Source organism: Chelonia mydas, chromosome 4, assembly GCF_015237465.2.
Source record: "Chelonia mydas isolate rCheMyd1 chromosome 4, rCheMyd1.pri.v2, whole genome shotgun sequence".
Lineage (NCBI taxonomy): Eukaryota > Metazoa > Chordata > Testudines > Cheloniidae > Chelonia > Chelonia mydas.
In genome coordinates, this window is record NC_057852.1 from 4,063,006 (window position 1) to 4,081,349 (window position 18,344).

At 46.4% G+C, this 18,344-nt stretch overlaps 1 protein-coding gene across 3 annotated transcripts in view; it reads right to left on the reverse strand.

Annotated features, from left to right (window-relative positions):
• The window catches only part of THEGL (theg spermatid protein like), a 44,654-nt gene that overhangs the window by 16,650 nt on the left and 9,660 nt on the right, over positions 1–18,344 (reverse strand). For 2 of the 3 annotated variants that reach the window (XM_037896534.2, XM_043545251.1), the window contains 5 exons: positions 16,519–16,549; positions 12,547–12,603; positions 7,481–7,609; positions 4,041–4,178; positions 271–391 (listed from right to left, as the gene is read on the reverse strand). In XM_037896534.2, coding sequence (XP_037752462.1) covers positions 271–391; positions 4,041–4,178; positions 7,481–7,609; positions 12,547–12,603; positions 16,519–16,549 — 476 coding nt within the window. The remainder of the gene's footprint in view (positions 1–270; positions 392–4,040; positions 4,179–7,480; positions 7,610–12,546; positions 12,604–16,518; positions 16,550–18,344) is intronic. The other variant, XM_043545250.1, reaches the window with a different exon arrangement.

Genomic DNA, 18,344 nt, shown 5'->3' on the forward strand with positions numbered 1-18,344 from the left:
ACAAGAAAAAAGACGCTTTAAAAATGGCATCAGCCACGGCAGGTCTGGCAAACTTTCTTAACCTAGTAATTAAAAAGCATATCAAGCAACTTCTGCCCCATCTCCTGAACTGGTGGAACCATCCAGCTGTTTCTGTAGTGCAAACATGCCATCGTGTCTATTCCGGGGCTAACCTCGGGCTGCAGCAACCAAAGTTAATCTGTTGCTGAAAGCCGATACAGGGAGGAGCAATGGTTCCCCTTTCCCAGTTTGGCTGAACATCACCATCACCTTTCTGTCTAGCTCGAAGCCTGGATGCACTGATTTCGGACAGGCAAGTTCTTGAACCCGCTGGGAAGCCTCACAGGTGAGCGCAGCTGTTGGCACGGGCCACACCGGAGAACTACGAGGCCTAGAGAAAAACACAAACATGCAATATGGACACAGCCTCAGGGCGTTCCCAGAATAGGTTTGTTTATTTGAATTAAACTAGACACATTGTTGCAGAATTATTGTAGCTGTTTGTCTACAAGGATTGTGGTGGTAATGCTGTAACAACCAGCCCTAAAACTGGTTTTCATTTAATGCCTTGTGTAAATAAAACCAAAGCCATAGAGACAATGTAACTTAAGGAGTGCATGAAAATATCTGGAGTAGGTGTGTGCTTGAGGGACCCGTCACCCTGCTAAGCAGTGAGCTGGGTGTGGAGCCCCCACTCCACATGGACATGGGTCCAGTGTGAAAGGTCTAGTCCTACTCCATCAGCCCTGATTGAATTGGGGGGGCAGAGAGGGGAGCTGGCCCCAGAGCTCTGCTGGCTAAGGGATGGCTGGCTTGACTCCCTGAAGCCAACCTACTCCCCACTGGAGGAGGGGAATGCTACTCCAGAGCAGGAGCTCTGCCTGCAGCCCTGGCAGGCTCTGGGCCGATCGGTGGGCACAGGGGTGGGGCTGGAGAAGACTGTGGGGTTAGGTGGGAAGCACATGTTGCTGCGGGAGGGAGCAGGACCATGTACAGCCTGGCCCTGCAGGCTGGGGGTCAGCCCAGGGAGCAGGTTGGGGGCATGGGCACAGCAAGGCTGAAGGCACAACCTGGATCCAGCGAGGAGCCCAGTGACATGGAGATGGACACCAGGCAATGCAGCAGAGACCAGGATTCACCCTCCCAGCTCACACCCAACCAAGACCCTGGCCTGTGCTGCCAGGGGCAGGAGGTGCCTGTCCTGGGACTGGAGCTGGAGGTCGGATGGACTCTTATTTGGGCTAGTGAATGCTGATCTGTATGTCTGGGCTCTGGGGACTCAGTACACCGTGCTCTGGCTGGAAGGAGGATGAGAGACTCACCACGGGACCACAAATGGTCTCTTGTGCTATTTCAGGGTTTGTCCTGCCCACATAAAGCCACTGATGTGATAGCTGAGTGCAGCCTTTATTTCCGGCTGCCTCCCCGAGGGCTGTTGAGGGACCCAGGGGTTGGGAGATTAGCAGGGTTCTCTCAGGCATGAGGTTTGGGATCTGGAGTCCACATGATGAACCGGGGGTGCTCCACCTGAGACTGAATTGCCTCACATTACAGAACTGGGAAGCAAAGTGATTTGTTGCTCTCTTTAGCAACGTAGGTAACAAACCCTCCACCACTGCATGCCTCGCCATGATGCAAAACCATCAGCTCTACACCAAAATGTGGTCTAAGCCACCTTGTACATGAATATTTAGCTGCTCTGGTGCAGAACACCAGTGGTCAAATAAACAAAAGGAACTAGGGTGACTGTGTGAATGAGATCAAAAGAAAGAGCTAGGGAATTACAATGAGCTGCTGTGTGGACGAGGGGAAACCCTGCCATCTCATTCCTCTCCCCGTCACAAAGCAAAGGGGACACACTCCATGTTTCAGGTCAAAGGCTGGGAACATTTTTTAATGAAATGGGGGAAGGGGTGCATTTTCACTCGGTGAAGAAGCAAAAGGCGGTAGCTGAAAATAAGGAATATGGGCATTCGAAGTAGACCTGAACTGGTGCCCAAATCCCATTGACTTTCACCTAACGACTCCAGCTCCCAGCTTAAAGGTGCATGCAGTGTACGACCTGGTGCTGCAAAGTGATGGACAGTTGTGCGTAAACTGCCTTCTACTTTTGACTGTCTGTTTCCCTAGCACACTCTGCCTCTGCTTCTCTTGGGAGACCCCATAAATAGGGCCTTCCTTTTTCTACGCTGCAAACAACTTGCAGCCTGGTTAGCACATCTCTCTGTGCTAAAAACAGATAAGCCATTCAGGACTGCACTTTGCAGGAGAAAGCTCTTAAGAATTCTATATCTGTCCCCCAGCTGCTACCCTAACTGGACCCAGAGCAGAGAATTCTTATGATCAGGTTCACCATTTCTGATGGTTTCTGTCTACCCAGAGCTTGATAGTGGTGCCATCACAGCCGAATCTGTCTCTCCCCAAGAGTTATAACCAAGCCCAGGGCTTAATTTGTTTCCCTACTTCCCCAGAGGAAGTCAGGCAGTTTCCTTTCTTCTTTCCTTTTTGTCTTTTTTCCTCCCCCTACCCACCCCTTCCCCCCCTCCACTAGCTCTTCTCCCCTTCCTCTCTTCACCTCATTTTCCTCCTCTTCCTCTTTGCTTGAAGTTATACCAAACAGGTGAGTTATACCTCTTCCTCTTTGAGGAAGTTATACCAAACAGGTGAGTTTCACATGTCCTTCTGAAGGCAGCCAGATTAGTGGTCACTCATCTCCTCAGCCCTGCTCACACCCTGTCTCCCACTCTCACCAACATCACCCTCAAGCCTGACAGCTGCACAGATGCTGAGGAATGCAGCTGCTAAGGGAGGTTATGGTCACACAGGGTTTGTCTAGACCTGGAAAGAAGTGGACATTAGGCCAGGGGAAGAGCTGTTTGGAAAAAAGGAGGTTGTCTCCCCATGGAAAGAACATTCATTTTCATCTAATTTTCCACAGAATAAATTAGATTTTTTTTGTCCAAAACTGAAAAAATTCTATATGGAAATGTGGCCATGGCACCCCATGGGAGTTGTAGTTCAGATGCCTCCTGCTCCCTTTCTCCTCCACAAGTTGGGCTCCTTGGTTGCACCAAACCTCCCTTTCTGGAGACGGGAGGCAGTGTACCATGGAGTCCTTGGTCATGGTACACCTTGGGAGATGCAGTCCTACCAGGGAGCCTGGTAGATAAAGAAGAATGGAGACATGAGGGAACAGAACTATAATGCCCATGAGGCACCACTGCAACATTTCCAAACTGAAACACTTCCATTTCCGCCATTCTGGTTTTTGGCAGAACAATACATTTTTTCCGTGGAAAGCTTTTTGCAAAAAACTTCATTTTGTCAAAAACCCATTTTTATGTAAAAAAACCCAACAGTTTGGATTGACTATTTTCAGCCTGCCCTAGTCAGGGGCAGCTAATATTTGTTAGCTAAGCCTGACCTATCCTCACCTCTTTTCCTAATCTAGCCAAGCCCAGAGAGAAAGGCACTCTCTTAGACCCTATGGTCAGTACTATGGAGGGTCTGTTCCATCAGGACTGTGCTTTGAATATGACCCAGTTTTCTATTCTTTTCATCAGATGAATACGTGTTTATGGTAAATGTATCCTTGTCTCACATTTATAACCCTTGCCTATTCCAAGTACACCACCTATTTTGCCCTTGGAGTCCCTAACATAATGATGTGCTCTCTAGGATGGTTCGCAATCATTTTCAAAGTGTGGAGTTTGTTGGCCACACAAATACAGAAACTTTCAGCCCTCCCATTCACATCTATGCAGGCAATGTGAGGAATGCACTGCATGTAAGCTTATACGCTTAGCTTCTTTCAACCCAATTTGGCAGCTGGAAGGAGGCATGTCCACACGATGACAGCAGCCAGCTAGCTGCAGATCGTCAGCAAGTGCCACACAGAGCACAGCACCTCTGCTCTCCCCCTTTTTTGGTCCTGTTCGTTTTGCTCCTACTCCAACCAGACAAACTGCTTTTGAATGCTAATGATGCTGAAAACCCACTTGAAACATGTGTAGCACAATAAGAGCTGTGTCATCTTTTACCTTTGTTTTAAGTACACTGTTTGGTATTTTTTAGGTTCTGCCAACTTCAATATTCGAGGCGACGGTAAACCAAAATCCATCAACGGTGGGCGCTGCCAGATCTCTGACATCCGGCCACAGCTGTACAGGAAGAGGTGCCTTTGGGAATGTCATGGAAGAAGTAATGAAGAGAGTCAGCCAGGACCATAACCTCATTAAAACAGTGACAACAAGCATGCATGGCCAAACCAGGATAACTTAAATCCATACGCAGACATTCCACATGCAAAAATCCACATTTCTGTACTCAAACTAGGTACAATGCATAAACAAATGGGTATTTGCACATGGGATTACCTGATTTGGCCAAGCAAATACCTGCTTGCTTGCATGCACAAAGGAGTGTGTGTGTGGGGGGGTGAAAATGTAGTCCTTTCTATGGGCAGTTTTAAGAAACTACTTCATAATACAAATCCCACAATATCTCTGAAGCATGTAAATTAGAATCAGTCTAAGTATAAATAACATTTAATAACATATTGAACTGTTATAGCTCCTTTCATGTCAGGGTCTCAGAAGCACGGAATTAATTTAGCCTCATAACAATCCCCTTGGCAGGTAGAGTCAGGATGATTATCCTCACTGCATGGATGGGGAAAATGAAACACAGCGAGGTTTGTTCAAGGCCAGTGGTGGAGATGGGACTACCATGCGGTAGTCCAGATTCCCAATTGTTTCTCTGTAATTCTCACCCCACCTACTATACCCACTTTACTTAACACTGGCGTTTTGTTTTGTATTTGTAAATCAGTGTTTTATATTAACTCTGAGTAGGAAAGAGACAAGAAACTAGTGGCAATGGCAAGAGAGAAACAAATACAGTTGTATTGTCATGACATTCCCAATCCTTATTCTGGCTACTGAGCATTATATTCAACAGCACAAGAAATGCAGAGACACTTTCTCATGGGTGTAATGGCTCCTCAGGGGCTAGAAATCTACTCTACACCCTGACAGAGCTTTGGCCTAGTCTCCTCACCAAAACCACCCCCTCCAGTAATTATTTCAAAAATGAATTGAGACTTATAAGCACTTACAGAAACCTTCCGCTAAAAAATCTCCAGTTATCCCCCTGGGATCTACAAAGCGTCGGGGACAGTGAATCTTTAGGAAGGGACTGGTGAATGAATTCAATGATTAGCACCTGATAAGCAAAAAATATTGTTTATTCTTCTGTGACTTTATTGAAACTGCTACCAGAGAACTGCAAATTTGGGCATTGTCCCCCGGAACAACTTTGAACTACATATCCGTACGGCCAGTTTGTCCCCTGGCTTTGCCTTATTCCATCAAATCCATAAGTTATGAAAAACAATGATCATCTGGAGAAGGGAGTCTCCATTGGTTTTTTATGACAAATACAATTGGCAGATGTTAATGAAACTGAAGATTCATTACCTCAATATAACCAATAGTGGTAATAATCATTCACCCACACCTCAAGATGGGCATTTTAAGTATGTACATGGCTTTGCGATCAACCCTCTTTTGAAAGAGGAACTAAATAACACTGCTCAGTAATAACACTTGTTAGGGCCTGTTTTCTTCTTGCAAGCTGTTGGCAGTGGGTTGGTTAATTTGTTGCCGTACAGCCACATTCCTTGGACAATAGTGTGCTCTCGTCTATATGCCCTCATTTGGTGTACTGGCTCCTCTTTGATATCATCACATGCGGTCTGGTATGTTAACAAAACTCCATGCTACAAATTCAACCCTATTAATTCATATATCTTTCCATTCTCTTCATCAGCATGTGACACAGGGATGTTTGTTGAACACAGGGGGAATTTACACAATGTAGACGATTTGCTGAAGGATGCATATGCCATTATCTAGCTTCTCTCCTTCTTCTCATGGAACAACAGGGCCATGAAGGAGAGAGGGCTATGGTCTAGGAAAGCACACAGGGCATTGCTTCCAAGGGTCTCAGCCATGGGGCATCAGACAGCATGTGCAAGACAGGACAGTTGTGGCTTGCTGAAGGCTATTGGGTACAGGGGCCTGCAGACCAGGGGAAATGGAGAGGTCAAAGACAGCGCCAACCCTGTGCAACTTAGCAAGTCACTATAGAGAACCCTGGGCACTTGCAGTGGTGGGGAGAAGGAAGGGGGAGTGGACAGCAGGTCCAGAGCTTCTGCCCAGGCAGTCCTCCCACCTGGCCCTGCACACCAGCTAACGAATGATGCAGCAGGACTCTGCTCCTTCTACCCTCAAGCCGCTGGATCGTTATGCCTTTGAAGTGGCAGTGCATGTGGGACAGGTAGTGGAGTAAATGGATGAACAGTGAAGGGGTGATAGGTTGGGCGGGGGACAGTGCCACATAAATCCAGGTCTCATGCTGCATAGGATACAGGGCCTTGCATTGGGGCCAGGGTGTAACAATCCACACCCACACACATTACACTGACACAACCACCATCAGTCAAATGTCAGACAACACCCAGCGTTCCGTTCCAAAGCCACATGCCATGTGGAAACCAAGATCAAATTGGCACTAGACTGAACCTGGTGTCACTGGAATTCTAAGACGACAAATTGTTGCCCCAGCAACAACAGCTTCCCATTACGTGAGTCATACCCTTCTCACAGCCCATCAGCGGCTCCACCCTTCTACCTAATCCCTGTATTGCCTGCCAGGTTTTGGAGGGAGCCTGAATTAAAACTGAAATACAACTTAACCTTCCCAATTTCCCTTTGGAAATCAACCTGCTCCCAGTTTTTGGAACAAACATATATTTAGGAGGAGACTATATTATGAAGAACCAAGATTTTCTATTATGAAAAATCGGGATTTTTCAAAGTGACCAGTGATTTGCTGACTTGTGTTTGGGTGCTCAACCTGAGACACCCTTAAAAGGGGGGCTTGATTTTCAGAAAGTGCTGAGCACCAGCCCTCTGAAAAAATGAGACTCCTTAAAGTGTCTCAAATTGGCCACCTGAAAATGGAGGCACCCAGAATCATTAGTCCTATGTTGAAAATCTCAGCAACATTTAGTGACCAGAATAACCACAAAGATGAAATAGATGGGAGCCATTGAAAAAACATTCTATGTAGAGACATTTATAATAAATGCTTTACACTTCTGCAGCCCCTTTTCATCCAGAAAATTGCAGAACTCAGCCAAACGTAGAGAGACCTTAAGATGGCAAAACTGAACAACTGCTTTACTCAGTAGCAGCTCTGCTGAGCTGATCTCAGAGGGAAGCTGTTCATGGTGGATTGGGCTACAGTCACAATGTGAAAGTGCAGAAACTTCTGCTTTCTTCTCCTGTTCTGGATTCACCTCTGTACAGTTGTCATGTCTTTATTTGTATTGATTATTATCAGTAAACCCTGAGCTGTTGCATTCATTAGTGAATGTTTTCCAACAGAAGGAAGAGCGCTCCTGAATACAACTAACCTGCGCTGAAGGTTACCATCGAAAATTTTCTTGGGTTTGGCCAGAGACATAATTCTTGGCGTTGGCTGAGCCATCAAAGCACTCAGGGAGAGGGGCCAAATTGTCTGCTGGTTTCCCCATTCTAACCTACTGTTAAAACAGGGAACAAAAGGGAAACAAAATTCACGGTTAGATGATCACTAAACTAAGCTTTGCACTGAGCCTCTGATGCTCTTCCAAATTTGCAAAACAACTGAGGAGCAACGTGCATGTTTATTGGTTTCAACCATTGTCGCTGCACAATGTGAGCAGCCCTCTCAATGACATTCCTGAGGAACAGCATGACCTGCTCCATCCCACCATCCCCAGCCATGTCCACTTTCAGGAGAGGCCATCTTCCATCTCCCAGACCTTAAACACACTGGTAAGGGTGGTTGATAAGTCTCCCCTTGCTCTCCTCCCAACTGTCCAAAATGTGCAGGGGAACAAGAACTGGCCAGGCATGACAAGAACTGGCAAAATGCACAGCCACCCAAGTGGCAGGTGAAACTTGAGGACTACAGTAATCCTGACCACAACCGGAGCTAAATTAAGGTGTAGGCACTACATATTCAGGGCCCTGGATTGTCTTAGCCTGACCACAGCTGCTGTGGGTGAACTTTGGCCTGGTCTACAGTACGTGGTTATTTCGGAATTAGCCGAGTTAATTCGAAATAAAACGGATTCCGTCCACACGACCAAACCAGTTTTTTCGATTTAAAGGGCTCTTTAATCCACCTCAAGTGGAGTAGTGCTAAAATTGAGATCACAGTTCCGGGTTACAGGTACCGTGGACACAATTCAACATTATTGGCCTCCGGGAGCTATCCCAGAATGCTCCCTTGTGACCACTCTGGACAACACTCTCAACTCCAATGCACTAGCCAGGTAGGCAGTAAAAGCCCCAGGAACTTTTGAATTTCATTTCCTGTTTGGTCACCATCAGCACAGTCCACCATCACAGGCGACCACGCAGAGTCCACCATCAGAAGAGACCACGCAGTCCCAGATTCGCAGACGAGCTCCAGCATGGTCCGAATGGGAGGTACTGGATCTCATCACATGTTGGGGAGACAAATCTGTTATGGCAGAACTGTATTCCAAAAAAAAAAATGCAAATACTTACGCTGAAGTCTCCAGGGCCATGACAGAAAGAGGCTACTCCAGGGACACAGAGCAGTGTCGTACAAAAATCAAGGAGCTCAGGCAAACGTACCAAAAAGCCAGGGAGGTGAACGGGCACTCTGGGTCACAGTCCCATACATGCTGCTTCTACCGTGAGCTGCATGCAATTATGGGGGGTGACGCCAGCACTACCCCACCACTGTCCGTGGACGTCTGCAAGGGGGGAGTTGCATGGAGCGACGAGGATGAGTTATTGGAGGATGAAGAGGAGGAGGACAGTGCACAGGGGGCAAGTGGGGAATCTGTTTTCCCCCCCAGCCAGGAACCAGTCTTAACGCTGGACCCAGTAGCCTCCCCCCACTCCCAAGGCGGGCTCCTGGAATATGACCCTGGAGAAGGCACTTCTGGTGAGTGAGAGCCTGATTGGAGCCACGCGGTGGGTGGAAACCCAGCCGCGCTGGGCTGTTCGCATTTAGTTTAAAGGGCTCATCGCTGCTCAGAGCCTCATCAGAGCCATGCGGTGGGGGTGTGTGGGCGGCTGGGGGGTGTTGTGTGAAGCAATCATCCCAGAGAGCCTGCAGGCCCTCCTTTGATATGGCAAACCCACCAGGCATTGCTTGCTATGGGAAAAGGGGCCTGGCAGTTTGAAAGCATTGAAATGAATGTGGAAGAAGCAGAACCCCGTGTGCCCCTAGGGCTTACCATGTCTGCCTTCAAGCTGAATTCTGTTGCCCAGCCACATGTGATGGCTTACTCACACCAAAGTGTCAGGCACTTCAGTTTAAGAGGCAAAATGTGACCTTGTACAGAAAGAACATGTGCTGTGTACTATGAATTGCTTGTTTCACTGAGAAAGAGTGTCCCCTTTGTTCTCTAAAATGTATCTTTTAAAATACTACCCTCCCTTTGTCTCCTCCCGCAGGTGAAAATGTTTCCACGCAGCCCCTATCTACTCCGTCCCAGAGGCTGGTCTAGATTACAAGTAGAAAAAACGAACTCGGGACGACATGTTCGCCGAACTCATGCAGTCCTCCCGCACTGACAGGGCCCAGATGAATGTGTGGAGGCAAACAATTGCAGAGTCCCATAAAGCGTTAAATGAACACGAAGAGAGGAGGGACGCGCGTGATGAGAGCAGGCAGGATGCTATGGTCAAGCTCATGGGGGAGCAAACTGACATGCTCCGCTGTATGGTGGATCTAATGTGGGAAAGACAGTAGACCACAGACTGCCACTGCAGCCCCTGTATAACCGCCCTCCCTCCTCCCCAAGTTCCATAGCCTCCTCACCCAGATGCCCAAGAACACGGGGCCGGGGGGGCGGGGAGGCTGCGGGGACCCACACACTCAACCCCAGAGGATTGCACAAGCAGCGAAAGCTGGCATATCCAAAATTTTGATTTGCTTTCTGGACTTGTCCTTCCCTCCTCCTCCACCCCCTTCCCTCAGTATCCCCATCCCCCAGTCTATCTTCTGATTTCTCTCAATGTGTTGTGCAACAAATAATAAAGAACGGTTTTTAAACAATTGTGACTTTATTTCCTTTCATATATACAGGGGGCAGGTAACTTGAAGAGAAACAAACACAACTGTCACGCCGTACCCTGGCCAGTCATGAAACTGGCTTTCAAAGCTTCTCTGGTGCGCAGCGTGCCCTGCTGCGCTCTTCTAATCGCCCTGTTGTCTGGCTGTGCGAAATTGGCCACCAGGCGAGTTGCCTCAACCTCCGAACCCACCATAAACGTCTCCCCCTTACTCTCACAGAGATTGTGGAGCATACAACAAGCAGTAATAACAATGGGAATATTGGTTGTGCTGAGGTCTAACCGAGTCAGTAAACTGAGCCAGCGCACTTTCAAATGTCCAAAAGCACATTCTACCACCATTCTGCACTTGCTCAGCCTATAGTTGAACTGCTCCTTACTACTGTCCAGGATGCCTATGTACAGCTTCATGAGCCATGGCATTAAGGGATAGGCTGGGTCCCCGAGGATAACTATAGGCATTGCAACTTCCCCAACAGTAATTTTCTGGTCTGGGAAGTAAGTCCGTTCCTGCAGCTGTTCAAAAAGACCAGAGTTCCTGAAGATGAGAGCATCATGCACCTTTCCCGGCCATCCAACGTTGATGTTGGTGAAACGTCCCTTGTGATCCACCAGTGCTTGCAGCACCATTGAAAAGTACCCCTTGCGGTTTACATACTGGCCACCCCGGTGTTGCGGGGTCAAGACAGGGATATGCGTTCCGTCTATTGCCCCACCCCCAGTGCATTAAAGCCATCCACTATGACATGCACATTTCCCAAAGTCACTACCCTTGATAGCAGCTGGTCAATGATTGTGTTAGCTACTCGCATCACAGCAGCTCCCACAGTAGATTTCATAGAATCATAGAATACCAAGGTTGGAAGGGACCTTAGGAGGTCATCTAGTCCAACCCTCTGCTCAAAGCAGGACCAATCCCCAATTTTTGCCCCAGATCCCTAAATGACCCCCTCAAGGACTGAGCTCGCAACCCTGGGTTTAGCAGGCCAATGCTCAAACCACTGAGCTATCTGTCCCCCGCTCCATTTGCCCACTCCAAACTGATTCCCAACTGACGGGTAGCTGTCGGGTGTTGCAAGCTTCCACAGGGAGATGGCCACTTGCTTCTCAACTGTGAGGGCTGCTCTAATTTTGGTGTCTTTGCGCTTCAGGGCAGGGGACAGCAAGTCACAAAGTTCCATGAAAGTGGCCCTACGCATATGAAACTTTCACAGCCACTGGGAATCATCCCATACTTGCAACACTATGCGGTCCCACTAGTCTGTGCTTGTTTCCCGGGCCCAGAATCGGTGTTCCACGGCATGAACCTGACCCAACACCACCATGATCTCCCAATCGCCACATGCCGTGCTTCTAGGAACGTCTGTGTCCCGGTCCTCATCACTATCGTAATCGCGCTGTCGTCGCTTCCTCGCCCGGTTTTGCAGGTACTGCACGTACTGCTGGATAATGCGCAAGGTATTTACAATGGTCAGAACTGCAGCGGCGATCTGAGTGGGCTCCATGCTTGCCGTACTATGGTGCCCGCATGGGTAATCCTGGGAAAAGGGCGCGAAACGTAGGAGAGCAGAGTGACAGTGGAAGAGGTGCTGTTCAGTTCACGATAGCCTAAAAAATGCGGGAAATGGTTGTCTTCTGTAGCTTTCATGGAGACGGGAGCCCAGGACAGACAACATGGAGAAGCTTGGTAGCGCGGCAAGAGCGGGAGAGCAGAGTTGGCGGCGGAAGCTGTGCTGCTCGGTTCACGATGGCTGAGCAGACTTGGCAGCAGAAGCGGTCGATGAGGAAGAGAAAGAATGTAGATACTTATAGAGATTACATAGAAAGACGAGAGGAAATGCGAGGTGGATCATAGTACCAGGAGAGAAGCGGTGCACCGTACTGCACCATCTGCCGAAAGCAGTATGGCATCTGCACGCCAAAAAGGCACGAAACGATTGTCTGCCGTAGCTTTCATGGAGGGAGGAGCAACTGATGACACACACCCAGAAACACCTGCGAGAATGTTTTTGCCCCATCATGCACTGGGAGTTTAACCCAGAATTCCAATGGGCAGCAGGGACTGCGGGAACTGTGGGATAGCTACCCACGGTGCACCGCTCCAACATTCAATGCTAGCCTCAGTACTGTGGACATACTCCGCCGAATTCATGCGCTTTAGTGGGGACACACAAGACCGGATGTATAAAATCACTTCAGAAAATTCAAATAGAATAATTTCGAAATAATTTTGTACTGTAGACATACCCTTAGACTCTCTAGAACTGTAAACAAAAAGTCATATTCTTTTGTCTTTCCCAGATGTTAGATGGAGACAGCTGACCAGTGCAGAAGAAACCCAAAGCCCATACAGCGTAAGCTTTGTACTTTTTCCACTAACCTACTATAGTTCTCCCAAGCTGCTTTAGGCTTCTTTGGTCTTGCTAGTTCTCTGATCCTAGTAAATGCAAATCAAGGTTACATAAGCAATTAAACTCAGAGGCTGTTAAAACAAGCATAGAGCAGGTGTTACAGTATTCTGAACCTTAAATAATTCTTGAGTCACTCAAAGATTTTCATCATGAAGCCAACGTGACAAAAGAACATTCATTCATTTTTTTAAGTAATGGGCCTGGCTAGTCATTGTCTCTATAACATTACCTATCTTTTCAGTACATATATTGACGTAAAAATTCTTTCCCTCTCAGTCCAGTTTCTCCTTTGCTCAGTTCTCTGGTGAACTCATAATCCAGTTTTTTTCTGTTACAATAGTCTGCTGTCTGGGCCAGAATTGCGCAGAAAAATTCAGGATTAAGACTTCAATGCAGAATCAGTGTGAGATGGGCCGATGTGGAAGCACTTTCTATTGTTTTAATACCGTGATATTAATACACAAGGACTAGGAGCTCAGAGATTCTCCCAGCCAACACAAAAATAAACAGAACAAGCACCACACAAATGTGCATGCATTATTATCATCATGATTATTAAATAACACCATTCACACAGTGCTTTACAAGTATAGATTAAGTCACATTCCCTGCACTAAACTGCTTACACTTTAAGATCAATTTATTATATTACTGTTAATATTAATGTTGTTTGCCTGTTTCCGCTAGTACTCACAATGTGCAAGGCACTGCAGAAACACACAAAATGCATGGTCCTTATCCCAGAAAGCTTCACTGTAAAGAAGGTAAGATGGTTACACTGAATTATCAAGAATTCCCAACAAAGTGTTGTCTGTCTCTGTTTATACAGTGTCTGAAGCATGGGCAGGCACACTTGACTGGTGTTTGCGGTTGCAAGATTAAATATTCAGACTGCATATCCAATCAGGGGAAGGGATACAAGCAATTGATTTAGCAGTTCAATAGTATTTGCAAGGTCTTTGAATTAGAATCAGACTAAGTCCTCTGTCAACAACCTCTTTGCTTGTTGGAAGTCAGTGGCAAAAGAGTCTAATTAAATAGATGAAGTGCCATCAAATTCTTCCTCCTTCTCCATGGGTCCCATATTTCATATGTTGACATCCTTGGTGTCTATTCAACACTTTCTCCAGGCAGGAAGGGGGCTGGTGGCTTCCCTTTACTTTGTGACACTTCCCTTAGCAATTGAACAGAAATAGGTGTATAAATTATGCACTATGGGCCTGATCCAACACCCACTAAAGTCAATGGTGTCACTGGGCGTTGGATGAGGCCCTCTATTAGCCTGACAATGGGAACACAGCCTGGTGAGGGGGTGGGGCTGGAGCAGTGTCTGAGAGATGTTGGTTAAGAATGCATGTACTATGTGATTATGCTACTGGGTTCTCTTAAGGGCACGTGGCCTGTCAGGGTTCCTTCCCCACTCTGAACTTTGGGGTACAGATGTGGGGACCCGCATGCAAGACCTCCTAAGCTTATTTTTACCAGCTTAGGTTAAAAACTTCCCCAACGCACAAATTCCACCTTGTCCTTGAACAGTATGCTGCCACCACCAAGTGATTTAGACAAAGAATCAGGGAAAGGACCACTTGGAGTTCCTGTTCCCCCAAAATATCCCCCCAAGCCCTTATGCCCCCTTTCCTGGGGAGGCTTGAGAATGATATCCTAACCAATTGGTTACAAAGTGAACACAGACCCAAATCCTCGGATCTTTGGATACTGAAAAAAAATCAATCAGTTCTTAAAAGAAGAATTTTATTTAAAAAAAAAAGAAAAGGTAAAAATCCCCTCTGTAAAATCAGGTTGGAAGATAACTTTGCAGGGTAACAAAAGACGCACAAAACACAGAGGAACCCCCTCTAGCCTTAGTTTCAAAGTTACAACAAAACAGGGATAAACCTCCCTCCAGCAAAGGGAAAATTCACAAGTTGAGAAAACAAAGATAAACTAATACGCCTTGCCTGGCTGTACTTACAATTTCTGTAATACGAGAGACTGGTTCAGAAGGGTTTGGAGGACATGGATTGATGTCCAGTCCCTCTTAGTCCCAAGAGCGAACGAACAAAGAAACAAAGAACCCAAAGAAAAGCCTCACCCACCCCCCCCCCACCCCAGATTTAAAAGTATCTTTTGTCCCCATTGGTTCCTTTGGTCAGGTGCCAACTAGGTTATTTGAGCTTCTTAACCCCTTACAGGTAAGGAGGAATTTTAGACTACCCCTATGGTTATGACACAGCCTGATTTGAAACTGCTGAGAACTTCTTGCAAGATGCTGAGCACAGTAAATTCTCCCTGAAGTCAGTGGGAATGGGGGAGCTCAGCCTCTTGCAGGAAGCTGGAAAGATGCCTGCAATAGCAGATTATCTTTTAGGCAGTCTATTGTTGTTTACTTGATGCAAGAGGCAAGATAATGGACCGTGCTAATTATACTTAAGCTCTACCATCCTCACATCATGTACAAACTGCTTTCAGAAAGATCAGCACAACTCCCATGAGCTTCAGAGGGATTTGCTCATGAAACTCTGGTCCTGTGCCTTCAGCTCATGGCAGAACATGTCCAGATATGGTCTTGTCTTTTAAGGATCCAAGAATCAGTTTCATTTTTTAACTCCCAGTCCAGTTGTTCTACAATGGTCTTTCCCTGAGAAGCAGCAAGGGGCCAATTAAAATTTCATATAGAACTATTTTTAGTTCCAGCCTTGCCACAGCATAAATTTAACAGTAGATAAACTCGTTTACTGAAAATGAGATTATTACTGGGCATCCTCTCAGCAGAAGAGGCTCATTAGTATCTCTCTAATCTTTACTCATCCACAATATAGTACGTTGGCCTAGATCCATTTTCTAACTATATCCAGTGGATTATAAGGAAAGTCTGACTGTAATACTTTATGTTTTCCTTAGAATCAAATCACCTCACAAAATATGTTCTGTGCAAAGATTCCTCTCAAGAAGCATGAAAAACACCAAGACGACCTTCTGCTTGTATGCTGTTTGTTAAAACTGACAGAATGGCTGTAATTTACATCTCACCTTCAGTTTGAAATGTAGTCACTTTAAAGAAATAAGTTAAAAGTATTTTCATGTCCCACTCCTGCCCCTGAATTCCACTCACAATTTTTGTGTTTTTTTTATGAATCACATTTTCCTGTTTTTAAAAAAATGTCATTCTCTCCTCTGCTGTCACGTGAAAGACTCCCACAAACAGGAGAAAATGACTCTCTGAAGTCCCAGCCCAGCAAATGATTTAAATAAGTCTGTAACTTTAAGCACATGAGCAGTCATATTGACAGGAGAAATAATGAAATTGACTATACCGGTCTAGTATTTGGGGTTTTTTACAAATTAAAATAAATAAGCCCAAATCCTCTGCATACAATGAATGCATTTCTGTTCTTTATGTGGGCATTATAATCAAAACTAGCACATCTCCAGTTTTGTATGCATGGGAATTTCTGGTAAGAAATTATTCTAGTTGAGACAGAATGGTCTTTTACATTAAACCGCCTGGATTCACAGGTTGCTCTTTCACAAGGCGCTCAGGGTCAGCGCCACATACCTGCACACTATTACAAGCATCGATATCATGGAATGGATTTATTTTTTGCAGGTGATACACTGAAATAATGTGAATAATTTCCCCTACATTATTTCTTGTAATAACCAGTTGACACAGACCTCCAAAAGCACATCAGCGTTGTAAGAAATGTTGTTGTGCCATCGTAACTGATTTACTCATTCAAGTTCCCTCATCTGCAGGAGACATTTCCTCCTGATATTTATGACTTTAGCCCCAGCCCCATGAATCCCCTTGGAGCCAGGCCTGCAGTCCACACTCAGGCAAAGCTCCCATTAGGTATGCTGGGAGCTCTGTCTGAGTGAGGAAGAGGACTCTGAGTTATGTACTTGCGTTTCCAGATGCCTGCCGCGTTATTTTTTCTTACCTGTCACTTGAATATGAACAGAAGTAAGAAACTGCAAAAAAAACAAAGTGGGTATTAAAAGGCTGGATAATGCCTGCATTCTGTGCTATCATTTATTTGCATTCATTGTAAGTAGATGACTATACTTTATTCTCTATAAAATAACTGGCAAGGGAAAAGAAGCATGTCCAACTACTTAAGCCTTAGTTATCAGACAGCTTTGGGTATGTTTTCCTAGTAGGTATCCTGAATGTAACTACAGTGCAATGTACACATCATCTCTCACACTTCCCTGTGGTTAATTGTTGTAACAAAAAACATTCACGTATCTCTTTGAACCATGCGACTGTAAGCAGGGTCTGAATGAATGCTTCCCTGACAGCTAGCTGGGAGGGGAAGAGACTATGGATATGTTTATGTAAATATAGTTTGCTCCTGTTCTGTTTACATATTCATCATTTACAGCTGTGTCAAAGGATCAACTTTGGCTTGTGTTGGGTACAAATGACCTTAGCACTGAATGCAGGGATAGTGAAGTATGGTTACCAATGTGGTAATTATTATAGGAATACAGGAAAGCAGGACTGTGCTTAACCCAGTGGTTCTAAGACTTTTGTACTGGTGACCCCTTTCACACAGCAAGCCTCTGAATGCGACCCCACCTTATACACTAAAATTTTAAAAAAATATTTAACACTATTATAAATGCTGGAGGTGAAGTGGGGTTTGGGATGAAGGCTTACAGCTCGCAACCCCCCAGGTAATAACCTCGTGACCCCCTGAGGGGTCACTATCCCCAGTTTGAGAACCCCTGGCTTAACCTGTCCCAAATGAGGGGGGCACCCTCAGTTGAAAGAACCTCATTAAGCAGGGGCTCAAATGTCAGAGCCCTATGAAAGTAAGAGGGGTGGGGACAGGACTCCTGGTGTCCTGGTCAGGAGGCTGCACAACTCCCCACCACATCCCAGGGGTCCTCTCTAAACTGGCTTAACCTGTTCTTCCTCACTGTTCAAAGAATAGAGCTAAATAGGCTTCATTAGGAGCCTCTTTTTTTATTTTAAATGCTCAATCAGAGCTGAAACCAGTTGTGGTAGGACTATGTTTCTGCCCTGCCTGCTAACAGCTAAAATCACTGAGAGCTGAAATCACTTGAGATGGGGCTGTGTTTCTGCCCAGCCTGCAAAAGAACCAAAAATCACTGAGACTGATGTGCAGAGGTCACAGCAGAGAGGCAGAAGGTGACTTACAGTCAGCTGGCGAATGAGTGACCAGCAGGGTGGCGGCAGAGAGGCATGACAAGCAGCCCACAGGAGGCGGTGGAGGGGCTTGAAGAGCGGTTGGCAGGGTGGCTGGTGGAGGGGTGAGGCGAGAGCAGGTTGCCAGTGAGTGGAGTGAGTAAGATGCCTCTTTACCGCCCACCCAGGGGGGGAGGTGAACTCTGCAGATGCACCTCTGAACTCTGGTCTGCACTGACCAAGAACAGCAACTGTGAGAGGGGTGCAGAGAAGGGTCGGGAATTTGAAAGGGACTTTTGGGTTGCTGGACTTAAGAACCTGAGGAGAAAAGGACACTGCCCATCTTACTTGGGGGTGGGTCTTTTATTCATGGTTTATGTTTATGAACCCTGTTTGCAGTGTTTTCCCAAATTAACTCCTGAGTTACTTCCCTCCTTTTATTAAGTTTCTTTTCTACACTCAGACTCTGTGCTTGCGAGAGGGAAAGTATTGCCTCTCCGAGGCACCCAAGGATGGTGTGTAAATTTCCCAGGTTAAGGGTGGGGGCGCGAGCCGGTTCTGTGTTGCATCAATGGAAAGGAGCCCTGAGATACTGAACCCAGCCCCGGTTGC